Source organism: Accipiter gentilis, chromosome 9 (assembly GCF_929443795.1).
Source record: "Accipiter gentilis chromosome 9, bAccGen1.1, whole genome shotgun sequence".
NCBI classification, from domain to species: Eukaryota; Metazoa; Chordata; class Aves; order Accipitriformes; family Accipitridae; genus Astur; species Astur gentilis.
The window spans coordinates 24,911,276-24,938,713 of NC_064888.1; the positions used below are offsets into that span (position 1 = coordinate 24,911,276).

At 39.1% G+C, this 27,438-nt stretch overlaps 1 protein-coding gene across 2 annotated transcripts; it reads right to left on the bottom strand.

Moving 5' to 3' along the window:
- HTR7 (5-hydroxytryptamine receptor 7) lies at nucleotides 1-27,438 on the bottom strand. Of its 2 annotated transcripts, XM_049809616.1 has the most exons (3): nucleotides 26,817-27,438; nucleotides 1,609-2,355; nucleotides 1-104 (listed from the first exon to the last, which is right to left on the bottom strand). In XM_049809616.1, the coding sequence occupies exons 1-3, from the start codon at nucleotides 27,341-27,343 to the stop codon at nucleotides 98-100; spliced, it is 1,281 nt and encodes a 426-aa protein (XP_049665573.1). In that variant the 5' UTR covers nucleotides 27,344-27,438; the 3' UTR covers nucleotides 1-97. The 2 variants fall into 2 exon arrangements, with proteins under 2 accessions (XP_049665573.1, XP_049665574.1); XM_049809617.1 differs by lacking the exon at nucleotides 1-104 and having other exon boundaries at nucleotides 381-2,355.

Below are 27,438 nucleotides of genomic sequence, written 5' to 3' on the forward strand. Positions count from 1 at the left end.
GCTTCATACTTGAGAAAACAGGGACAGAAGTTAGCCTGAAGTGTAACTTGCTGCTGAGGCAATTTGATGATGAACATGTTGTCTCCTCATCGATGTCTCAATATCTGAAAAAGCAGATCGAGCTCTGAAACAGTCTTCGTTCATTAATGTACCCTGTGCTTCATCCAGACCATGGTGTGCAGTGCAAACTTGGTCCAGAAAATGCATCTTGTTCTTATGAGTTGTTTTAAGTTTATTATTATTTTAGGTTATTATAGTAATATATTACACAATCAGTGCATTTTATATTAATACATTACTACTAATATATTAATATAATTAATGCATTTATTAAAATTTAAATACAAATATTCTTATAATATTTGACCCTGCTCCAGTGAGAGAAGATCTTTGTTACCAAAGTCAGGAGAAGTAGAATCACGTATTTGGATGAGCTGCAGTGATGAAGAAAACAACTAGAACTAGAAACAGTAAATTATCTTGATTCTTACACAAGGCAAAGCTTTAAATCATTTTAAGCAGAAGTGATGACCAAAATCAGTTTGTAAGGATTGTCTAGATGTCTCTGAACGTCATAATGTCTTACATTTATTTTTTCCTTACTGACTTCAGAAAGGAAAGAAATCCCAGGAAGCTAGAAGAGCTTTCAATTAGGCAATAAATTAACTACTGAAGTGGAACAAGACTAGTCATACATCAACAGAAATGACTTGAGCACAGGCAGGGTCTCCATTTAGATTAAGGAAGGGCTCAACTGACAAAGCCAAGAGAATTAAAGAAAGAAAAGTTGGACAAAGACCACACAGCTCCTGAAATAAACTGTAATAAGACATATTTGTTATGTTAGAAATATAGGACAAGATCTTTACCTGGTATAATCGGTATAGCAGCACTGCAGCTAGCTGTGCTGCATGACTGTATGCAGCAGTAGATGTTGGTCCATGTGACTTTACTCAAACTTTTGTATTCATATTGGAAGTGTAACGTATTCTTTCAGTGCCCTAGTTGCTGTGCAAAGGCAACATTAAATTTCATAAAGCAGTTTATTTCCAGGCAATCCAGTAAATTAACATTTAATGGACCTATGTTTTTTATAATAAAGAGTATTTCTAAGCAATATAGCTTCTTTGATCCAGTTTCTTCTTAAATGGTTTATTTTCATAATAACAAAGTGGAAAGCAATGAATTATACCAAACTTTTCACCATTCTCAGGTGTTTATTACAGAAAAAAATCTCTAGGATACAAGATGCATCCAACATTCAGACCTACTAAAAGTTGGTTGGGGCCAAGGGCCAAACAAATGGGTTGGGCCAACTTTGCTCTTTCCTCACTAGCAACTCAAACATCCCGCACCACCTTTAATCCTCCCCCTTTCCAGTATTCCTCTTACACCCAAATTCTTTAGATGGTAGTCTTGCTTCTCCAGGCTTGCTAGGACTGGTGGGCTGTACAAGAATCAGCCTTGCTACCTCCCAGTTTCTTGATAACTGTGTTAACAGTGCTCAAGAAGCCTGGTTTGTCCCATAACTCTTCTTTCAAATCTGCAGGGAAAAAAACTAATGTGATAAAACAATAAATTATCATAGTACAGGATGAGTGACCTTACAGAACAAATTCCGGCTTTTCTGCAAGCTTCAGAGCCTCGTGCATCCCTGCAGCTGATAGTTTCCGGTTGATGTTCCTATATCTGCATTGCAGGAGGTTGCGATAAGTTGTCCTCAGGTCCCGATTGAAGAAGGCATATATAAAAGGGTTAATGAGAGAGTTTGCATAACCCAACCATAGAAATGTTCTCTCAACCCACAGTGGGATACAGCTGCATGCTGTACCACAGATGAAGGGCCTGGCAGTTGAGAGGAGGAAGAAGGGCAGCCAGCAGACAGTGAAAGCCCCAACAATAATCCCAAGTGTAGTGGCAGCTTTCTGTTCTCTTTTAAAGATGGAAATGTTTTTCTTGTCATGCTTTAGGAGCCGCGAAAAATTAGTACATTCTTCAGATTCCTTGTGCAGTTTTACAGTTCCGTTCATAGAAATCCCTTCCATTTCTTCCAGCCGGGGAAAACCAGCAAACTTGTGTTTAGCAGCACTCCTCCTGGCAGCTTTGTAAATCTGATAGTACATGAAAAGCATCACTGACATTGGAATATAAAATGCAACTGCTGTGGAGTAAATAGTGTAGCCAAAGTCCTGACTGATCAAACAAACTTTTTCATCATTTACATTTTGGGCCCAACCGAAGAGCGGTGGTATAGTGATAGAGGCAGATAAGAGCCATACACACAGGATCATTTTGGCCATACACTTCCCATTCTGCCTTACAGGGTACGTAAGAGGTCTCGTTATTCCCAGGTACCTAGAATGATAACGTAGAGTTACTATATAGTGCAGTGGTTAACTGATAACAGTTATTTCATGTAGTCTGCCCTAAAGGAAAACATCTTTGGCTAAGGTTTCTATTTTACGTTTTTCAGTCCTCTCTCTGCATTTATTTCAAACTTGTAAATTTATGTGTCTTTCACATTAAAATGTATAGTGCTGATATTCTGTATAAAAGTTCTTTTATTCTAGAAGGAAATCTCCCATTAGCCATAACAGAGTGTGATTTTAATGAATTTGTACAATCTTCATGAAGATAACTCATTTTTTGGCTTTTAAGGAAATTCTGAAGCCTAAATTTTATTTATCTAACTTATGAAATCTTGGAGTATAGATGAATGCTTATTCCACAAAGCCTACCACTTTTTCTATTGAGTGCATGGTTAAGTTAAAACAAGCAAGTATTCATTCTTCTTCTATGTTCAGCAGTTATGAAGATCCTTGCCACTAAACTGAGATGATGAGTTGTCTTTCTTACCTTCATGTTTTGGATGGGAACAACAAACTGCAAACTTATGCCAAGAGTAGATTATTTCAATACTACAATAATTCTTTTCATCATTATTTAATTAGAAAGAAATTATATTTATTCAATGCCCTAACTTTTACTGAAGAAAATAACAATCTATCACAGTGTCAGTTCAAGAAGCCTGTGGGGGGAAAAACCATAGTTTTACCAGAAGCTAAGTTTAGGGTGGTAAATTTTAAACAGACAAGAAAAGTGTTTATAATGTGTTAAGCTTTCATAAAAAAAAAAAAAAAGTCTGTTGACAACTTCTACACTTCCCACGTTCTCATAGCATAAGTGATATTTTTTTTTTCTAATTAAAAAAAATATTACTGTGGCCCTATAAAGCTGGACAGCAATATCCTAAGTTTGTGTTTACTCTCAATTACAGAAAATTTATTTCCTCTCTAGCTATGGGAAGTTTCTCTTAGAAGGAATTAGATGCTTTTTTTTTTACATCTAACATTTTCACTTTGAAATTTGGTTTCTCTTCAACTGGAACTTACCTATAAGTCACTGCTAACTTCTCAAATTGTTCTTTTTTCCTCCCCCCAAAAGAAAGAATTTCGAGAAAAATCAGCGTGATTCACTTTGTTACTCATAAAAGAAATGGTTTCAAATGAGGTTTCAGAAAAACATTATGGTTTAAAGAGGTACCAGTGTTTAGTTACACAGTGAAGGTTTTGGAGGGTCACAAACAAGAAATATAATAACATGATTAAAAATATTTTGGGGGAGCATTTTTTCTTTCTCTATTCACCTAGCAAATCAAATATGAGTATTTCCCTGGCTCTGCAGAATGCTGCATTGTTGATTTTACTGCAATGCAGTAAATTATGGCCAGTGCTGCTGCTTTATACAAGCACCCAGGTATGCTACAGTTCTGGAAGTAAAAAGAAGCATCGTTTCATGATCTGTTCTGATGAGCAGCAACAACCCCTCTCAACAATGTCATTGATTTTATATTACTGCTATGGCAAGTGTTACACAAAGGACAGAACTGGTTTATTGTGCCCTATTCTCTACACCGTGCAGAAGTGAATTACAGCAGGCCAGTATCTTGCCAGTGAAGCTGTGCCTGGTGGGGCCATGAGCTAAGAACTGTTATTAAAATTGTCTGGGATTAGAGCAGTGCAATACATGGACCATGCTATTAAAAAAAGACTGTTTCTTCTGCCCCCCACCATCATCATTAAAATATAGTCACCAGACCAGCTCCGGCGACCGTGGGTGTACTGTAGAGTCCACGGAGATTTCTGCTTTACAGTATCATGGCCGAAACTGCGCTCCCAAGGAGCTGAGAGATTTCGGAGGCACTCCATGATGTAGAAGAGCAGGGTTAATGCAGTGAAGTTTCAAGAGTTTAACTACCTAAGGGATATATCGTACTGCTTTAAGTAACATAACTGCAGCAAAGCTAAGTTATTACCTGCAGCCCTTCTGGGACAAGAGTGGCACGCCCTTAAAATTTGTCTGAATAGCATGATTTAGCTACAAAACAGTTAAACACATCCTTTGTGCAGAAAGATGACTTGTTGTTTTAAAAAAATCTTTTAAAAGTTGGTCCACCTTCCTGAAGTATGTATTCTTCTAGCTACGACCCAATTGGTCATTAAAAATAACACACTTATGAGATGAGCTTTATTATGTAGCTAAAAAAGTTAAATGGGATTTCTGTAAAAATCAGATCTGTTGGTTGCATGCTCGGAATGCCTATTCTGATGTGTTCTCATGCATCAGAATGTTACAAAAAGAATTCATGAAAGCAGAAGTATACTGAAAAGAATTAAAATTCATTAGTTTTGCCCTGGCACCACTTTTTTGGAAGTTATCTGAGCTTCAAAAATGCTATTTGAAATTAAAATACATTAATTAACATAAAAATGCACCAGCATCTTTTCTGCCTTATCCATTTTGCTAAACGTAGTATGATAGGGAAAGAAGTCAGCAGGTATAAATGAAGGAACATTATCTTTTTATCTCTATATATGAAATCCATTACCCTTGACAACTTACTTGCAACTTCAAAATAATGTAATTCACTACTGTTGTCTAATACACTAGAGAGTGTCCAAGACTTAATAGATTCATGAACTTCAAAAGTATTGTGTCAAGTTCATTGCAAAAATATGCTTTGTAATGCTTAACCTTTAATTGCTATCTTCCAAAAACAAAAAAAAAAGACTAAAGGTAAATCAGCTGAACTTCATATCTCATTCAAAAATACCTAACACCTCAAGGCCTAACTGCTGGGAAAGAATGAAGTCAAATTCCCTAAAAAGCCCATTTCATGTCTCTCAGCTATCCCCCACAAGAAAGAAGTGTCTCAGACTTGTTATTCTGAGATTTGTTTCCTTTCCGTGCCACAGATGTTCATTTTGACCTTGGTGGGGAAGAAACTGTGCCCCAGTTCTCACTTATAAAAAAAGAAGGGCAATGCTATTTCCTATTCTTCCTTCTCTGAGTTTCTTGACCAGTTTCTTGCTTCTGCCAGACAGGGCATCTATCCATATTACACTCAGCACAGTGAGGACTACATTTAGGTTACTCCCCAAAAGCACAGTACTGCAGACGCACAGCCCTTATTTCTTATAAACTGGTCATGGCATTTCTTATTCAGTGGTGCCTGATGCTGTATGTGGAACATCAAAGTGCAGGAGCAAACGACTGTCAGGCAAGGCTATGAGAAGCACAACGCAAACTCCAGCCATGGTCCTGCTGCCATTCCAAGAGGAAAGGCTGCTGGGTGAGTGGAGAAAAATGAGAAGGGAGAACCTGGCACTAGTATCTATACAACAACAACAACAACAACAAAGGTGATGGGAACTTTTTTTATACTACATCACTGAAATCTGGAAAGCAGGCCCTTGCTTGAAGAACTCAAAATAAGAGCAGACAGCAGAGACCAAAAACTAGGCAAATGGCGAGGGACAAAGTAAATTTCTTTTAAAATGGATGTGTGTAAACATACAAGCATGTCCCCATTCCAGGTTGGTTTCTTATGATTTCTTCAGTGTCTCCTCTTCCATGTGGGAGGACCAGAAATTGAATCCTATGCCACAGTCCCATTCAGGTGTGAGGCACGCACAGGGTGCTCAGCTCCAGGGAGGAAAAATTATCCTTTGCTGACCGATTTCTGGAGCTCTGTTCAAACGTGGGTGGGGGGTAAAGAGCTCGCTCCTTCTTGGGGTGCTGTCATCAGCTATCATACACAATTGCCGGTCGCCACTTTCATCCAATGACCACCAACAATGGAAAAGGTAAATTAGTAAGTCCTTTCTTTCCTTTTGCTTAATAAAAATCTGACTCCCTGTGATCCAGTATTCTTTCCCACTACCTCTAAATTGTTACCATTTAATGACAGGCAACCGTTACAGACAACTTAATGTAAAACCATTAAAACTATATAGGACTGCTTCTGGGATCATTCAGTTTGTGGGTTTTTTCATTCTGGCTTTGTTGATACTGATGCATTACAATGACCACAGAGAATACTTTTTATTCTATAGGGCTAAGAAAAGTCTCCTTTGCCACTTGAACTGTAGATCACACAGACATTTCTTATTACAGTGTGCTCAATATATAAAATGTTACAGCAAGTGTTGAGATGTAATGCATATGGAAAGTAGAATGGTATATGTCAGAGGAAAAACAGGCATCCACAGACCCTGGTGTCTGTTTCTGGCACATCATTTTATCTCTCTGTGACAATTTGTATTCCCTCTTCCCATTCATGTTTGCCTTAGCTATTTTCTTGTTGTGATAGCTGTCATATGTTACTGCTTGCACAGTGATTATCAAACTGGAAACTGGACTGCCACTGTGTCCCACTAGATTTTACTATATTTAAAAATATGAAAAGTTTGATATGGTTTCTTTTCTTGTAAATATATTTATTTCATACTCTAATCTAGGAAGTCGTGAAGAGTAGTTTTCTTTATCTGCACTACCGTGAAGCAAGTTCACATAGCCATCTACTTAGCATCTACTAGAAGAACTTTTCAGGAAGATCTTTCTCATCACCTTCACATGAATAACTCTCCATTTGTAGCTGAATTGATTAGTAATTCTACAAATGTATTAGAAGATAACAGGTTTTCTCCCAAGAAAAAAAAAATATATCAGCAGTACCAGGCATGGTAGTATTTCAGGTTAACCAGGCATGACTTTTTTTTTGTGGTGTGAACCCGACTTTTTTTTTTTTTTCATTAGCAGAAAAGTTCATTTCCTTTTCTTTGTGGGTTTTGTTGTTTGTTTGGGTTTTTTTTCCTGAGGAAGCTAAACATAGCTGTAATTCTTAAGCTGTAAAAATGGTGAATTGTTCATAGCTACATTGGAAACTTTGAGATGGGTCTAGTCCTCACACCTTTTGAAATATCTAGAAAGCAAACTGAGACTTAACAGCTACATCAACTTCAACAACAGAAAGAAAATAGTAATAGCAAGGTCCAATTTGGCATCCTGTGTCCAAAATCTTTCTTTATTACCTCTGTTATATGGCTAAAAGATAAAGAAAAAAAGTAAAAGGACTTGCTTCTCACTGTGAGCAAAGTCACAGAGTAATAGAAATCCTAACAGCTAAAAGCATTAAAATGGTTTTGAAGCCTCCTGCTCAACCCAATAACAAATTCAGGCAGATAGAATTCCATTCTAATTAGTCCACAATTCTTTCTCAGAATTCACTGACCTGATCTAACAGACTATTATTCCAAAATCAGATTAGCATCTTTCACTGTCTGACTTTGCTTTTACAAAGATTGGATTACTAGGGAATAGAACTAGAAACATTACACTGGAAATGATATAGATGTGAAGTATAGCTATTTCAACCAGGAGTCTCAACATATTGTTCTGTTACCACTTACAATTTGGCTAGGAGTTGTGCTTGACCTGAGGTTCTTTCAGTTCTTCCTATTATTGTATTTTAAGAGTGTCATAAAACTGTTTTATTTCAAAGACATAAAAATGCTTACTTCTTTGCTTTTGTGCTCTTTTTCTACAGCAGCTTTCCAGCTTTGATACATATCTCCTTGTATTAGTTTCTTTGCCAACCCACAGCTATAGAATCCTGTCTAATGATTCACCTGCAATAACTTATTCTGAAGAATGATGCTAATCTACTGATCTTCCTTCAGTGGCTGTGACTCTTTCATGATCTTTCATAATTTCTCTGTTTAATTCAGTGCAACACTAAGAGATGCTTCACAAGAATAGGAGCATGATGCCATTCCTAAAAGCTAACCAGCGCTCAGAAACATTCTCCCTAGTATAGTGATCAATCTAGATTTTTTTTCTTATACTTTGATGCGTTAAACAGCAAATTAAATGTAAATGTAGCATACTGAAACAGTGATCAAATGTATTATTTCTGTTATAGCTATGTCAAACCGCTTAACAGAAATTGTTCTCTTCTTTTCAAAGATACTGTGTTTACGCTAAGCAGGAGATGCTCTGTCCACAGACGTGCTTTTAAATAGAGTAAGGTATACAAACTGATCAGGGAAATACTATTCCCATCACATATTTCAGTAACTGAGATGGAAGGAAAGGGATAGAAACATAAAGAAATGAAGTGCTGAGACATGAGCATTATAGTGCACAACTATGGTGTTATAATATGAAGACTTACCTTGTTAATTATTGTATGACAGTATTGGTACCTGCCTTTCTGCGTTAGACTGGCCTCATAACCACATCATGATAACTGCCAGTTTATTGTCTGGGAAGAGGAGGATATTTCAGAGGGAGTAAAATACTTTTCTCCTTCCCAGAAGTGAACAAAGTTACTGATTTCATTGCATATATGACAGCTTTCAGAATATGAATTAGATCACTTTAAAACCTAAACATTAAATATTGTGCAATGTTAGAGTGAGGCAGCAGAACTAACAAAATCAAATTATTACGCAGTGGAGAAAAGAAGACTGTTCAACTAGTTCTGTGCTCCATCTAGTTAAACTTTGTATCTTTTCTATGTAGTGAATTAGTGTATAGTTTATAAAAAGTCTTAACGCAGTGGCCAGCTTCTACATCTTAATTACATTTGCTAGAAAAGGTTAAAGCTTCATCCTTCTCAGCTGATGGTGAATGTGGTAATGTGAAAGATCTTAAAAGTGTGTTTTGGTATCTGTTGTTTTAGATGCTTATGCTTCATGTTTCATACAGTTTCAACATTATTCTTATTATTGAAACAGTGATACTTTAATTTTGATACTTGGAAGAATAAGAATGAAATATTTGTTTTGCTTTCAGCAAGGTTAACACTTTCCATTATCCCCCTTCTTGCTCTCAATTAAAGGTAATTCCTTAAATTCTCTTTACAAGAGGAAGACATTCATTCCCACTGTTACCGTGGATACATATTGAATACACTACTATACTTCTGTTGTACATAGTAAGTGTTCTGATTTGATTTTTCTTTTTCTCAGAAATCATTGTAGGGGTTTATTTTTGATGGAACTCAAGAAGTGTAGGCTTTTCTGGCAGTGAGGGAGGATTAAGTCAATCAAAATTAAATATCTGTTCATTCTAAAGGAATGTAATTTGCATAGTAGAAGATTATGCTCTCCTCTCTTATGTTTCTTTCTAGTTCTCTGTAGTTCCATGGACATTCTTCCTCTCATATTGCGTAACTCTACAGCTTCATATCTTTCTTATTTATTTTAGCTCATTTTTCATTCTTGTATTTAACTCATTCTATTTTTACTTCACTTTCTTGCCCTGCCTTATTTCTATTTCTCTCTTAGCTCTGTATTTTTCTCTCTTGTTTTTTTTGCCTACCGATCTAAGACATCCATCCCATAGATGGGGAGATGTATTCTGCTCTCATTCTAAGAAATACATAACAACTGTATTGCCAGAAAGAGGCGTGCAATGTCTTTCCATTCAACTTCTATTACGTTAGTCATAATTTCTGAAACCATAGTCCTCTTTCCTTTCAGACCTTGGCAAATTTCTTTTACCTGTCCTCATCCTTTGTCTTTCATTTTACCCCTGCATGACTGTCAAATTATTTGTCACTGGTCACTGCCTTGTTCTTAGCTTCCTGACAAAACAGTTTAGTAGCCTTTAGTATTCCACTGCAAATAATATGGTTTTTGGAAGAAACATGCAGTTGCTGATGTTTGTCTTGCAACACTGCCTGAATGTTAGATAATATGTATTTCCTAGCCAATATTTTGTAATTACCCAAATAAATATTTTATATTATAGACTAAACACTCTCATTAACTGCCTTTGAAGAAAACAGTACCTGTATATTTTCCTTTCTTCTATCTTCACCAGTGACGTAAAGGTAGGACACATAAGAAGGGAAATGGATTTCAGCCCATTCCATCCTTCACCAGCCTCCTAGAATCTAAATGCATTTGAAAACTGAAAAGGTTTTGGCAACAAAATATTTAGAATTAAGTTGCACACTGTAATGCAAGACTTCCTATTTTTAAATTTTTTCAAAATGTCTGAACTCCATCTTTGTGGGTTTTGTCATCTCTGGTTTCCTGTATATAAGTGTAGTTTGCTTACTGAGTGCAATAGGATCAATTATACACAGAGCTCGAAAGTGCTTCTCACCCCACTTCTTGGTAGATAATCTGTAACACTTCAAAAGCTCTCTAAATCTGGGCAAGTCACACATAGGAAGAATCCATTTTTCTTTACACTGTTCAACAATGTGCAAGGCTGAGGAAAAATAAAAAATAATTTCATGCTTTTCTAAAAGAAAATGTGTAACTGTGTCAGGGGGGACACTACCCACTTCTGCCCTTTCACCCCTCCATAGATTTGCAAGTTCCCTTTATTTAACATGGATCTAATTTTTTGGTGGAAGAAGAAGTGAGAACAGACTCAAAAGGCTCTTCCTAAATTTTTCTTTCTTTTCAAAAGTAAAAAATTATATTAATCAAAATATAGGATAAAGTACAATTCACAATGCATATTACTAACAATTCAGGAGTATTCCCTAGAGAAGGGCTTCTCAGGCTTTTTAAGCAATGTCTCGCTTCACCGAAAAATTCTTCATAGTATTCATCATAGTATATACACAACTGCTTCACAAGTACAGAAGGCCAGGCCCTTGTACACTGTTACAGCTTCATACCTGACGGTATAATTTACACTAGTTAAGTCATTTTATCAATTAAAGAGAAAAAGGAAAAGCAAAACATCTTCAAAAATTGCTATATTCAGTAAGGTGATTTATATCAGAAAACACTATCTTGTTTAAAATTCACATTTCAGTTTATTCCTCATTGAGTGCCTTTTTATTATTCCAAAATATTTTAGACTCATAGAAACAAATGCAGTGCATTTGCATCATATCACCTGTTGTACCTGTCTGAGTATCTAATTACATGTAGGCTAATGTCTGCCACTGATGCAACTTTTTTTTCATCTTTATGTGTACGATGCAGTATCTCATTTTATTAAGTTATTACAAGATGCCTGGCCCCTTTTTGAGGAAGAAAAAAAGATATTTTAGCCTTCTGATACTATCTGAGAAGATGAAGACAGGAAAAGCTTTGTTCTAGAAAAGAATTAAAGAGAAGTCACATTCTCATTTATTTCTGTCTGGTTGTATTGCAATGTTTTTTTCAAGTTTGGGTGTGCAGTAAAAAAGTTCAGGTTGGAAGAAAGCTAGGAAAGAGGTTTTATCTCATGTATGGTAGAAGAGAACTGGTTGAATCTGAAAAGGAAAAATTAATCTGAGGCTGACAAGTAAATAATTTGCCATGACTGGAGGGAGGTGGCACTGGCAGTGAGCTTGAGGAGCAGCAGAGGAGACCCTGAGCATGGATGCATATAGTCCAAAAGCTACTGAGGAGGAATAAGGCTTGACTTGAAATATTGCTTAATGGTGTTACATGGGACTCAAGAGAAAAAGAGATGTACTGGAAGTTACTTACGTTTTTCCTCCTTTTATCAGTCTAGATAATCTGAAACAGTGAATGGATTGGATGAAGGAGTGGACCACTGGGTGCTGGTAAGGCACTGGAGGAGAAATTACATAGCTCTATTCTTTCTTCTTTATAACAAAGAAATTGGGAAGGAATGCTTTAACACTAGAAGTCATCTTTACGATGGCCTTAGTTCCTGAGGAGTTAATCTCATGTTCTGATGCTTACTCCCAAGCATTTCTATCTCCTGTACAATAAACCTCACTGTCCTTCTGGCAATTACAGTCTGTCAGAAGACAGGCATTAACCATAATCTTTTGCTGAATGCCTACATGTTTAGAGGATCTAAAGCCTTAGATGACTCATTTGCTCGTTGGCCTGAGCCACCTATGCAACTGAAGATAAGGTTCAAGTCCCTGAACTTAATTTGATCCTATGGGCTAACCAGTAGAGGAAAGCATGAGAGCTGGATGTCATAAGGATAACCCAAGTTGCCCAGCTGATAGGCAGAATATTTGCTGATAATAAAAGGTTTATTTGCTGCTTTGCCTTTCCTCTGGGGGAGAGTAACTTTAAGAAAAGATGTGGTTTCTTGAAGCACCAGCTGAGATGAAATCCCTACTCTGTTAAACAGAGGCAGTTCCTGAGCAAAAGAAAACAGAGCAATGGAAAATAATACATTTTGCAGATTAGGAATTGGAAAGCCCTCATTTTCCTCTTCTGGGTTCCCCCTGTCTTACCTCCCTCATGCCCAGGGGTACTGCCAAAGCCAATGAAGATTTCAGGGTTTTGTCAGAGTCTGCAGTACTTCTTACCTATTATTTTTTCCCCCTTACTGCCTTCAGAAAGGGTTTTAGTTCTCAAACTCGCAACTTATTAACAGAGCTCAGATCGTTCAACCTCCCGTATCCTGACCGGTCATGCCCTGTGGCAAAGACGAGCTCTCATGATTCCAGGCCAGCCTGCTGGTTTCAGCCAGGCCAGAGGAGATGAGCCAGGAGACAACCACCAGACATGCCTCAGTCTTGGAACCGTCCTGTTCTGTGCAAGCACAAAAGTAGGCTGTAATAAAAATTGCAATGTGTTTTCTCTCAGTTCTGTACTCTGCCAGACAGCAGCACAAATATCCCTTAGATGAGCAATGAGGCAGGCTGATAGGCCACAGGATCTGTGTCTGTATTTTGGCCAATATATCAGTCTGCCATCCTCTTCTTCCATGTGTGTGCGGGCACATACACACACACACCCCAGATGACTCCTTTGCATCTGGCAGCGAGGTGGGTCCCAGGATGTATGTGCTACAAGCAAGTTGGAACCGGAGCAAAGTCTAGGAGGGACCTTCAGAAAGGGTACTGAAGCGCCTGTAGACATGCCTGCACGTGGGAGGGTGCCTATGTGGGTGCAGCTGAGGCAGCCTGGAGAGTTTCTCAGGACAAGTGGTGGAGACTCAGATCGGGGACGGGACACCAGGCCTCTAGATGGTTCTCAGGAGGAGGAGGTTGCCAAAACAGTACAGGGATGTCCAGTTCAACAGTACAAAACCGCAGCACTCCCAAGTCCCTGCGCCCAGCCGAGCACTCTGGCTGTTCCCTGGCACCACACTGGCATAAGACCCAGACCCTTGCTTTTTGCAGGAGAAAGCCTAAACACAGGGAGCCGCAGAGAGCTCTGCTCTGGGTGATGAGGGAACCTGAATATCAGGGTTTGCCCTGAGCATGCCAGGCTGTCACTTTAGAAGCAGCTTAAGTGGCCTGCCCAGAACAACAAAATAAGCCTATAGACCCTGATCACTGGGTCATCACAAGCCAAGGTTGGTGCTTCTGTTGCACAACCAGGGGTTTTTGTGCTACTTGAGGTAAGCTAACAGATACCTTCAACTAAAATGTGAGGGGGCTTGATCTCAGAGCTATGAAAAACTGTCTTTTTAAAAAAGAAAATCCTCGTCAGACTCCCGTAAAGTAGAAATGGCTAAGGTGATTTTCTCCAGCTCACTACATGAGTCACGCTTGGATTGACACTAAACATCAGCTTAAAAGGAATTATTTTGAAAGTTATAATGGTGTTTCAAAATGAAAGCCTCCTACAACTTTAACTAGAAAATCATGACTGATGTCTTTAGTACAATTAAATGAAGCATTTCAGAAACTTCCACAGTATAAGTGATGAATGAAATGAAAAATCACAGCCCATTGAACTGATAATACCACTATATTAAAACAAAATATCTTCGGGGAATAGCTATTTAAATGTGCTGATATTTATGTCCCCTCTCTTCCTTCCTTGAATACAAACAATTTAAACATAATATCTCCTGACAAAGCACATAAGGAACAACCCCCTCTAGAATACCTCTTCCCTCCTCCCCCTTCTTTCTCTTCCTCTCTGAAGAGACAGGAAAAATACTGGAAGGACCTGGTCCAAATTCTCCTCTTTGCTTCTCCATGATAGTAATATTGCAAAAGCCCTAATGAACACCTCTGTGGTCACTATGGGTGAACCTCAACACAGAATTAATCTACTTGGATGTTTTTGGCTTTGTCCATAACTATATTGGCCTGAAGGCAGATCTGAATTTCTCAAAAATCACACAAAGATTTTGCTATGTTCTGCTGGATCAAGTATGTAAAAATTGTAAATGTTCACCTCAAGTTTTAGGTTTTTTGCCCAAGCTCAGCAGGAAAAAAACCATAGTATATCAATAAACTGTGTTAGAGACACAGGAAAATCTAAGTCTTAAGTAGCTTTAATTAGAAGTCATATTTCTAAAACTTTGGGATGTGCAAAGCATCTTGTATAGAGTCTGTATAGAGTCTGGGTTTTACTATAATATTACCTGTCGAAACGTCAGCTAGAGGTACCTACTGTTCCCAGAAAGTGGGCACCATGGATTTTAATTTCACTCCTTTCCTGGAAAACATTTTTTAAATATTGTCATTGTAGTTCAGCGTAAAATACACTTTTCACTAACGTAATCCTCTCACAAAGGAATGCTTAATGCAAATAGGTCTGAAAGCAAACAGAAAACCCGCTAAAGGAATAAAAGTGATAAATGGCAAGTTTGGGACTGTAGCTGAGGTACTGAAGCAGCCAAAGCATCTAAGTAATTCTGTTTCATAAAAAAGTCCAAGGTGAAAGAGGACACTATCTCCTCAAACACCAGTATATTCTGGCTGACTAACTTAGATCAGTGATGCTTTACTTGAGAATAGCAGCAAACAAAGCAAAGAATTTTTGTAAGGCTGAGTCAATTAAAAAAAAACAACAACCAAACAACCAAACTACCCAAAACATGAGGTAGGGAGTTTGTGATAAATTTCCAGAGTATGAGTGACTAAGTACGACTCTAGTCAAAGCACTAGAAGAATAAGCTACCTCTGTTCCAAGTCACATACTGACAGGTATCTAGCAGTGCTGTGTGAACAATGAAAAAAGCCACGCCGTGTTTCAGAAAAGCTTTAAAACTGGCCTTAATTCTGAATTTTATGGAGGAAAAATCCAAAGTTTTTTTATCTTGAATTGACTGGTTAGAACCGCAATGGTGCACTGAACCCTGCTTTTCACATACAAAACTAGTTTCTTCTGAAATATCAGAAGAGGGTATCACCGGAAAGTAACTCTAATTGCGTTACTTAAAAAAAAAAAATTCTAGCAAAATCATCTCAATTTTATAAAATATTTTTATAACAGAACATCCCATTCTGATCCCCTACAATACCAGTAGTTTTTTAAAGATGCAGACTCTGGAGCTGCTTGTCCTCCACGGTAGTAAAAGCATGTCTCGCTTCCTAATATGAATAGGTCCTATCATAGGAAGAAATCATAACCTGTTTTGGAAGGGGAGGCAGTGGGTTGGAGAGAGGACAGCATGAGGGGAAGGTATCAAGGAAGGCAGGCAGGAGGTTAGATCAAATTCTATATCTGCAGTTTATGAACCTTTTAGAAAACTGCTATTCACAGTCCTTTCCAACAGAAACTTCTGGAATGGGGACTTATCAGAAGATAATAAGGTGATTCCTTCCCTGTAACTTATACAAACAGATATTTATTTACCATTTCTTGGTATTTTAGCAGTATATTGTCTGCTCAGTATGTGGTACAGAATGAGGTTATCATGTCTCATCATCTTTCATGTCAATCAATGTGAGGTCTACTGTAGCTAATACATCTCTTAACCGTATGTCATTTATTTCCTTAGCACTCATTTTAACTAACATATGTATTTACAGCTTACTTATACACCAGATCCAAAGTTCTCCCTTCACATGTAATCCTCCTGCCTGCTGTCATTTTCCTCAGAAAATGTCTCATTCAGTGATATTTTGGAATTTAATTTCAATAAATAAATTGGTCAGATCAAGCTCTCCTCTATAAACTGGAAATAGAAAATTTGCAGGAATTTAATATTACTTCACAAATACTTCTTCCCCTTGCAATCACTCAATCCTTAAATACACAGTCCCAGCTGCCCTTTAACTAAAGGAGAAGACTGAAGGGGAGAAACATCTAGTGATGAAAAATGACTGCAGCAAACCCCAAATTGCAGTGGATAAAACTGTATGTTCAGCCCTTCACTACCACACTATTTAATAGTTCATTTGTCAACATTTATTCATTTTTTACCAGCAGGTTTGAGAATGAAGAACGTAATGGCCAAACGGACACTACTTCTTTCCAGCTAGCCAGTCCTCTACTCCAACGAACTTTCAACCTCCTGGATCTTGCTCAGACCTGCCAGGCTGTGGTTCCACGTAGCTGGCTTTTTCCAGCTTGCGGCTTCAGTAAAATTTAATCCAAATCCAGAAGTCCATACTCCCCATTTCAGATGTCACCAGGTCTACTTTTGCAAAGGCAGCTCCAAGTAAGCTTATTGATCGCTAGACAGGAAACCTGAAAAAAAAGATTAGCCAGGATAATGTGTCCTCTTTGTCTTGTTGAATAAGGGCTGCCCACAACAAGTTTCTTTTCCTTCAGCAGCATCTTTCGTAATTTTCCTCCTTCTTAAAATCATGCAAAATCTGCAACACTAAATATTTTTCAAATATAGAACAAATTTCAACACAACACAAACTGCTACCACCAGCTTCACAGGCATGAAAACATAGTACATCCAGTCTACAGAATAAACCTTTTGCTTTTCTCCTGTCAAGAAAGGAGTTTCTGGCACTCTTCCCCTGGGCTTTCTGTACAGAATGACAAAATTTGAGGCCAGATTCAACTGCTGGTTATCCACAGATGACCATTGTCCAGCTGGGGGGGGGGGTTGTCACAATTCTTTTACAATGCCTTTTCGTGTTCCTCAGGATTTAGAGTTACACATTTATGCTAAAACAGAAATAGATAGAGCTGATGATAAACCATCTCCTCCTACAAAGTCTTTAAAGATAACGGGATTTGGATATTATCAAGGATCCCAGACCCCTCTTCTCTGTTCATTTTACAGGTGCTACACTACACACGAAAGCAGTGAAATAAGTGGGATCAGCGGAAGGAAGGCCTTCTTCTCATCTCTCAGCAAGTATGTCTTTCCTTCCTATTTGCCTTTCCTTCTGAGCAGCAAGATGGCAACTCTCAGGTTCTTCTGAGATGTGGTGGCATCAACTTTATGTGGATAAAGACTAAAGTACCTAAGGTTTATTGCTATGCGTACAGCTTCCAATAATATCAGTCCTCATTGCCCGGCTGACAATTTCAAACATGCATTTGAATTTAAGGAGCAGAACTTTGGCACCAGTGTGAGATGAATTACCACAGCTAGCCTGTGGAGATCTCAGGGAGCTCACTGCAAACTGCAGGTGTTTGGGATATTTGATAAGATGCTCCCTTCAATTCAACACTTGGGCAGCAGTGTAGAAGCTTCAGGCTTTGGAAGTGTTAAGCTCCTTCTTGTGTTGTTTAATTCACAGGCAAACAGTCCACTGTGCTATTTTAATTTCAGTTATTTTTGAAAAAATGAAGATTGTGTTCTGCTAATGACCAAACTTATTTAGCAAAAATAGCTTTTTAATATAGGACAATACACTCTTGAGAGACTACAATCGGTATTGTTGCTAAAACTGCTTGTGCTAAGAAGTAGGTCTCTGAATTCAGACTCTTAAAGTAAAAGGGAAACTGCAGTACATAACAATTCAAAAATTAAGTCTTTAGAGCCAAAGCTGTGCTTTTTTTAGCATCAAAACATCTTATTAGACTATTAAAGGAAAGCTTTGCATCTTGTCAGCAGCTGTTTTGGGTCATGGGTATAAATATTTCCAAGTAATTTGTGGCCAGAGAACATACTCTGATTTTGTTCAGGGATTTAGTATTTCAACTATTTGTTAAATGTCAACTTCTACAGCAAATAAACAAAATTTAACACCCCACATGGAAAACTACTTACAGAAAATTTTTCTGGCAAATGTTGCTGTGCATCTGAAATATTTCATGATAATCACAACGTGTTTTCATGGTTTGTGTTCATGATGATAGTTACGTTGCAAATTCTACAATAAGTTTAGATAATGGCATATACTTCCGCTATCTGTGCTCATGCCTTCCATTTTCACCTTCTCATTTTTATGCCTATTGCCAATTTCTAAATACATGTTACCAGAATAAATCTTCTAGGCCGCTATTCTCTACTTTGATTTAAAATCCCTACATTTTCTAGTATGGGAACAGTCCTCTAACTAGTAACAGACACTACTGACAACAGACTTGGGTTTTCTGCCTTTTGTGTCCCTCTCTGGAGATCTGCAAACCATATGTAGAAATATATTGTCCCTAGTCTCTAACACATCTCTCATGAAAAGCAGACAGTTTTATAAATAATGTACTTTAAAAAAGCTCTGTATCTGTGGCTCAATTTAACTTGCAGCAGCAATATGCCATATTTCTGATTGCAGGTACTTGTATAGCTGATGAGAAATGATGATTCCAATGCCAGCAAGGTTACTGATCAGTATTCTTCAGTGGGAGTGAAGATGGCACAGCTGTATGCCAGGTTATTGGGAGGAGACCTCATGATGTGTCTGCCTAGATCTCCAGTAACAAGCTCTCCCCAAAAGACTGAAGAGTTTTCAACTCAAAAAAAAAATCAAAGTTTATTTAAATGCAAACTAGAAAATTGGGCTGTTTAAATACAGAAAACTCATGACATGGTGAGTTAGGAGTAAAAAGATTTGTACACAATTTTCCCACAAGAACAGTGCCCTTGCAGGCAAGCCTTTGCTTCCAGTTCTGATTTTACCCAACTCAGTGAATGTCTCACATACGACAAACTCTGCCCAGTCTCCCTTGGTCCCTGAGCAGTTTTTTGACCACTTAACACAAGGCAAGCTGCTGCTTGCTCCTCAACCTGCTACACCCTACAGGACAAATAGCTTCCAATGTCAGAAAAGTCTTACCTTTCATGTGGCTCTACCTCCACTTCCCACAATCTCCTTAAAGGAACATAAAAAACTGTAAACGAAAATGGATAACCAACTTTCCTTGTGGTTATATTTTTAACTTACACTTCCACAAGCTAAAACACTTGGTTTCAAGTTTTTGACAGTACCAAAAAAACACCCATTTCCTTGATGTATCTCAGGAAAAAACTTTGCTGCCAGCTTTCTCATCAAGACACAATGTACCTCTAAGAATAGACTTCACCCTGGTTTCTCTTTACTTTAAAAAAAGTTATTTTTGTAACATCCCTCCTTGGGTTTGTGTTTTGGGTTGCTTTTTAACAATCATGACCATTTTGCAGTGAAATAGCTGTCCACGATGATGTTAACCCCCCTCAGAGGTCTCTTGTGCTAGCTTACAATTTGATAGCAGCGGCCAGGATAAAGACAGAAAGAATATACTCAGTACTGACTTGATTTCCCTGCACATCTCAGTTCTGCATATTATTAGAACAGCTGGCACTATTAGAAATTTCATTCTTGTCTGTACATTACCCAAAAAACTTGTTTACTGTTAGAGGTGAATCACTACCTGTTTTGTATACATGCTAGCATGTACAGAACCACCCATATCATCAGATAATCTAGATGTTCTATACAAAGCCTCCTGAGTAAACAGCAAGGTATAAGAAGAAAAGCAAAGCTGCTGCACTCTTTAATATTGTTGTGTTAGTTCAAACAGAATAGAAACAAATTTTCCCTATGACATATTTAATTACTGGAGTCTTTTGGAAAGGAAAACTTAACCTTTGTTGTAAGAGTTTGCTCAGAAAATTTAGTCTTTTTTTTCTATCTTCAGTATACATAGGAATAGATATACTATGAGTCAATCATTTAGAAATAGTTGGCTATCCAGTACAACATGGAAAACTAAAACTTGTAAGCTTTCCAGCTGAAAGAAATTATCCTCACCTTACAAATAGTAGTGACCATTAGGACAAAAGTGCAATGAGCATTGCTTTATGATGCTCGTGCTTTGTACATTCAGATACCAGAACTTGTAATTTTCCTCCCCAGTCTTTCCTGTATGACAACTGCGCTTTGGCAGACTAAACTGTTTCTCAAGCTCTTTTATGTTCATGCAAGGCCTACAATGGCCAGCTCGCTCTTCAGATTTCCTAGTCCACAGAGGAAGGACCAGATCTTTGTGTGATATACTGAGAGGGGAAAAAAAAGAGGTGTTTGTAGATGAAAGACAGCACCATATGTACAATATCAACTGCAGATGAAATGGGATATTATGTTCCAAAAGTTGCCACAAATGTTTCTGATAAAATGTTTCAAACTCAACAAGAATATGAAAAATAATACTGGATTTCTTTTAAAGAAATCAGATATTCTCCCTACATAATTTACAGGGATTTTTATCAATAAGTTTCAGAGAAAATTATTCTAGAAAAGTCAAAGAACATCCCTTGATTAATTTCTGTTCCTCTAGAAGGTTGTGAGAGCATGCTACCAGTGATATAATAACCTTGCTTCAAACACAGTATAATGACTACAAATTCTTTGATGTTTCATTCTATTATACTCATTCAGTTCAAGAAAAACACTCCAGGAAAATATAGTTTGATACCAATGTACACAGGTGACACTACACCATGCCAGTATGATATGTATTTGCATTTTTGTGATTTACATTAGGAGATATTTCTGAAAGCTCCCTTCAAAAACTAAAAGGAGTGGTTCTAGAACTGTATTTTTCCTATGAATCTTGAAGCAAATCCAACCTCACTTATGGAAACTATTTTTGTGACCCTGACAGCAAAAAAAATCACTTTTTAAATGTCTCCAGAATGCCCAGCTTGGCAAAAATGTGAATTAGTGTTCCCTTACCTCTGACTATCAGGCTCCTTTGAAATGTCTAGATGAACCCCCAAGAATTAGAGACCCCAAAATCACTTCTGAAAACTCATCCAGTGTTAAATCCTGGTAGGAGCAAACAGAAGATAGTTTCAAATGCGGGGGAAAAAGGCAACATCCAATTTCAGAAAAAGGCTTTCACGTAAATGCAGTGCAATTGCAAATCTCCTGGTACTGACTGAACTACCCATTCATGCATACCTTGGAACGTTACCAATTGCAGTCACTTTTCACTGCCACCTCTAGATTATCCTGCATCTCCACACTTCATGACTCTCTTTCAGTAACACTACTTAAATGCATCCAGTATATAACAGCAATAGAATAATCAATCTACAGATTTTTTTTCCATAAGCTAGACAAGTTATTTACAGACTCAGAAAGAGTTGTTTATCAGGCTGAATAATGGAAAGAATGGTTCTTGTGCTGGTGGTGGTGGTTAGGAATTAGCTGCCATACTGATTCCAAAACTTTCTTCTGCAATATAGACCTTAATTGCAGTAACTCCATCACACACTTTTTCTATAGTTCCTTTTAGGTTTTTCCCAATTCCTCAGTTATTTCTGTTTAAATATATATTCTGAACAAAATCTCATGGGGGGCACTGCTGGTGGGTGCCTATATTTATTCTAGATCCAAAATATGTTACATACTGGATCTTTTCATATCTATCTCTATAAGTGTATTCTACATGTATATTCTGAAGGAACTGAGCAGGGCTGGCAGAACAGACCGCAGCCTATTCCACCCATGGCCTGAAAGCAGAAGAAGAGTTTCATACTGAATGGGAAGATACCTGGGGCTCTTAGGTGCCATTAGGTTTAGGAAATCGCTGACAGGGTTTTCAGGTCACATTATCAGTTTTGGATGTAGGCAGAATTTAGACACCTGGATTCTACTGAAAGTGCTTAAGTCTTTATTTAAATTTAGTCCCAAGTTCTTCCTGTGAGGCACTCTGAGGCCTGTTCAGTTCCCAGGCACGCACCAAGGACACTGGAAATGGGTGAGCTTTTAGGGACTGACATATTCTAAGGTGAAGCATAGGTACTCATACTTACCTGGAGTGTGGCAACAGATACTAAACAGGGAGAGAGAGAGAACTGATCCTTGTGTATGAAAATCTCAGGATCAAGAAAAAGGCCCGCTTTGCTATCATTTGCATACAAATTCTAAATCCTCATCAATTTAATGGAAGTCTGGAATACTCACAAATTGTTGGCTAAGATACAGACTGGAAAAGTTCCCCAAAAAGTGTTTCATTACTTGTGTGGGTGTCGGGAAAGTGTTATAATTCGTCAACTGTATCTGAGTAGTTATGTTACTTCGTCACTTTCTAAGCCAAAGAGCTATTTTTAAATTGAATTAAAAATTGCTACTTATGCAGTTATGCAGTGGATACTTTCCAAAACAGGATTTCTGTAGCTATCTTGGGTCAGAAGAACATGATGAATCAGCATGCAAACACCACCAGTTTAAATTCAATTAATTCCCTTTATATGTTCATTCACCCACTAAGATGTGGTTTGCATCCGTCCCTCATAGTTCACTCCCAATGTTCACTTACTCTTAAATGTAAAGGAATCTAAATGTGGTATAATTTATTTCATTCAGAACCGGAAAAGTGGAGCCTTAAGAGAAAAAAACCCAAACACACTAATAAGAAATGCTTAAAGAAGGCTACTCTTCACCGAGGCACAATTATCCTGCCAAAGTCTCCGTAACTCCTACCTTTCACCAGAGCTACCTCCCATATTATGAATGGTGAGTATAGTGAAGGTAGTATTGATTGTCCAGGTATCAAGCTGTCTAGCCTGTTTAATCCTTACGAAATTTGAAGAGGGAGAGATACTCTTGTCTCTCCATCACATCTGTTTTACTTCTGACAGACCTGCCTGTAAGCAGACAGTCTTCTTCCAAAGTGGAGGCTTAAATAAGGTAGGGATACCTCAAAAATAACATGCTTACCTCAGGTGACCCTGATAAAGATCTGTGAAGGTTTTCATGTTGTGAAATAAAAGGAAAGATATGATCTGAAGAAAAGCATAATAGTCTAAAACTTGGTATCCTTATGGACATTATCTCATGATCTCCAAGAGTTTAGTTCTTCGTGGTTATACAATGACCTTTTCAGACTAGCTTCTTTTTTGCGCATCCTGTACAAAGTTAGAGATCCCCATAAAAGCATACTAGCATCTACTTTGCAGTCTTAACATTTACACAACTTAGAGTAGAAGCAACTGAAAAAGCATGAGTAGTGCTTGATGTGTCTGACTAGGAGAAAAAGATGAGCTTTTTTTCAATAGCATGAAACCAGCCCATTTGTGGACTCCCTGCTAATCTGCATCTTTCAGAGCTTTCCAGCTGATAAATTCAGCTGGAAAAAGCATCCGCTACTAAGGGCCGTACAGCAAAATATCTCTGTGTGCAATAGGCCTGCCAGCTGCTGGCATTTCAGGTCTCTCAGTGGCATGAGCTGAGTAGCACATATTTATGCAAGGGAAACAAATCAAAAAGCCTCTTCAATTTACTCATTTTATCCTGTTTGGAAGGGCCTCAAAGCCTCTTTTTTACCAGCTCTATTTGTTTGTTTACCAAAGATATTACCTCTCCTTACAAACCTTGCCTAACACTTTGTAACAAACTTTTTTTTTCTTTTTTTTTTTAAGACTAATTGAACAATAACATTCTTTCAGCTATTTACCTTCAACTGATTCTCATATCTGCTTCAGGAAGAACCTAGCGCTTTAACAAAGAAAAATTTAAAATACCCAACTTATTTGTTGTCTCTGCACTGCCTGCGACAGCCTCATCTTTCTCTTCAGAAGAGACTTTACTGGATCACAACAGAGGCTTCCTAAACTGTCCTAAAGAGCCAGGTGGCAGTGCAATTCATAATTATTATTCAAAAATGTTCCTTTTTGCTCTGTCTTAACCCTTTTCCCTAAACAAATGTCTCCTGTGTGACATTAGGACACTTAATTGTTCTACAAGGTTTAAGTTATCAAAATGGCACCAAGGATAGTGGCCAAGATGAAGGATGGTGAATTTCATTCACTCCTTCCCTGCTTCTGGATTTCCTGGTTCATCTTGTATCTGTATTCTTTGCACCGAGTTAATAAGTGCTCTATCATCAGAGATCTTCTCTTTCTGGATAATGTAAGGTATGCAAGTGTTTCCATCAAACCCATGGAAAAATGGTCCTTGTGAAAATGGTCTGGCCCTCTAACGCACTATATATATTGTGATTTGCAGCTCCTGCACCACATACAAAACTTTACCAAGAGGCACTCATTTTCAGAGATAAATCTCCCTCACTGATCATCCAAGGCTTTCCTAACTACAGAAGTGTAAGAACAACTGCTGGTAAAAGAGCACCATCACAATCAATGCTCCACTGGCAACATTTCATCATTCACATTTAATTTTCATCATTTCTCCCCAGTTTGCATATTTTGTACATATATGCTATTCAAAGATTAGTTAACATCCCAAACTAATCTTTGGCCTGACTAAGCAGTGTTACAACAGTATAAGTTTATTTATTTTTAAATAGGATTACAAATCATGGAGATTTTTTAATTCTTTATTGCCAAGTGGTAGAGACATTTTGCTAATGAATTGCTGGCTTGTCTCCTTTTGTTTATGATATCACCTATCTTAACTATATAACGGATTGCAGTGACAGAGGTTATAGCATCGTGATTCACAGAATCTTGATTTCAAGTAGGAAGTAGACAACAATATAATTAATTATGAAGAGATCCTGTTCAATAAAACATTCAGGGATAGAAGTAGTAATGCAAAGACAAGAGGAGAATAATTCTGGTTTAAACCAGAACTTGTTAATGAAAATCATTCGTTTATAATAGGTTATATTCTGTTCTAAATACATAGCCATATCTCTTGTTGGTATTTTGGGGGGACAGGGGAGTGGAGGGAGAACGGAAAGAAGACCGCAAGAGAAAGAGACATAATCATCACTGTAAGCAGTTCAGTCAAAGCCCCTGTTCAGCATATAGCAGTCACCTTAAATGTTAAGAGATGAAAAAAGTAAAATTAAATTACTCCAGTGCTACAGTGTGAACCAGTCACACATCCTTACTTGGGTAAGAAAGTTTAATTATGTTAACCTGTCCTCAAAAGCTTATGGAAATGGAGGTGCAGAGCTCAGAGATGGACATCAAGAACAATCAAAGAATGGAAATACTTTATATGGAGAGAGTGAAAAAATGAAATCACCTGTCCTAAAAATAAGTAGGATAGAAAACCAGTGAATAACACTGGGAAGGTAGATAAGCCTATTCATATTTTCTTACAATACTGGAATTAAATTAAAAGACAGCAAATTTCAAGGCAAGAGGAACAACAACAACAAAATAATCCCACCCTTTGATACTCAGTTAAAGTCTGTCTGTGGATTTCATGGCTACAAGATACTTTGCAGCATTCAGATAACTGCTAGCCATTACAGAAGTCAGTAAATAAAGAGCACCGGAGCAGGGGCTGCTTATACAGAAATTATAGTTCTGAAATAATTAATATAAACTGTGACGCTCCTTGGCACGAAACAACCTCCAGTTATTGTGGGAAACTCTTTTGAAAGACTGTTTCTTTGCAGAAACCTAAGGCAGAGGTCTTTCCAAAAACTTTCTGGAGTAGACGGTCAAGGCTACTGTTGGATATCAGACTTGATAAACTACTTCTACAGAGTAGTTAGGAAGTTCTTCAATTTCTGCTAATTGCCTTGAGTTGTAATGGAAACAATCCCCCTCTAGATGCTAAAATTATTGGCGTGGATTTAGGCCGTGGAAGAGGGAAGTTACAGGCTGCAACTTGCTTTAGAATGGGACCTGCACGGAATACAGGAATCTCTTAGCCTTCCTCTGCAGAGGAGAGCTTAGACGTGGGCAAATGTGGGATCTCAGGTGCGGCCTTAACACGAGAAAGGAATGCCTAAGATCCTCTTCTGCAGTCTGTATACATCTCCTTATTGCTCCAGTGCCTGTATCTTTCGGAAGGAACTAAATGTCAACCAGCATGGCTTCGTTTTTAAGAGGGCAGAAGACATTTTTTTTTAAAAAGCAAATATTTGAAAGCAATTTTTCCTTCAAACAACACACTATTTGTCAAAAGCGGTTCTGTTAGTTGAAATGGAGCTGTTCTGGGATTTGTCCTAGAACAATGATAAAACCCTAATAAGCTATAATGCCTGCGCCTTCTCTGAGCTGGTAAAACTCGGCCGAACTCAGTGAGGTTACACCGGCACCAGCTCCGGAAGAATCAGCTCAAATCTAGCTCTTGCATAAAGCAGTTTAAAGGCACACGTTGCAGACTTTAAAGCGGCTGCAGAGGCCCCACTCGTTGTCCAGAGCCACAGCGAACGTATACGGTCTAGCTCCAGCCTTGTTCTGATAGCCGGGAAGCTACCCGGGGGCACAACCGGGCACCCGGGCCGGGGCAGCGGCGGGCAGCACGCACCGCTCCGGCGGGCTCCTTCGAACAGGAGAGGCTGCGAGGCTTGCGCTCGCCTCCCTCCGCGCTGTTAGCTAGCGTGTCTACAGCTCATTTCCGCGGGACCCGGAGGAGGCAAAAGGGAGCCCTGGAGGAACCGCTGGCGGCCAGGTCCCCAGCGCCGGCGGCCGCCCTCGGTCGGCGGGGCGGCGGGCAGCGGCGCGGTGCCGGTCGCCCGCCCCCGGAGAGCGGGGACGGCGGGAGGGCAGGGCGGGCCGCGGGGCGCCGGGGGTCTCACCTGTCGATACTTATCACGCAGAGAGTCATGATGGAGGCCGTGCAGCACATGACGTCCATGGCGATGAAGACGTTGCAGAAGAGGCGCCCGAAGATCCACTCGCCGCCGATGAGGTCGGTCACGCTGACGAAGGGCATGACGGCCAGGGCCACCGAGAGGTCGGCCAGGGCCAGCGAGACGATGAGATAGTTGGAGGGCTGCCGCAGCTTCTTCACGAAGCAGACGGAGATGACCACCAGGCAGTTGCCGGCGACGGTCAGCAGGGTGATGAGGGAGAGGACGGCCCCGATGACAACTTTCTCCACGTTGCCGTAGCTGAGGATCTGCTCGCCGCACTGGGAGTCGTTGGCGGGGAGGGGGCTCGCCGTGGGCAGCGCCGACGGGGGGGGCGACGGGCCCAGCTTCGCCAGGCTGCGCGGGGGCCAGGAGCCGGCGATCATCCTGCCGCCGCTCAGCGCCCGCGGGTCCTCCAGGACCGCGGGCCGGAGGTTACCGTGGGGGCGGCTGCCGTTGAGGGCGAGGACCATGCTGGCGTGAGCTGCCCATGAAGCCCCGCCGCCCGCCGGCTCTCCCCGCCGCCCGGGCTCCTCCTCGGGCACCCGGCGCCGCCCGCCCCCTCGCA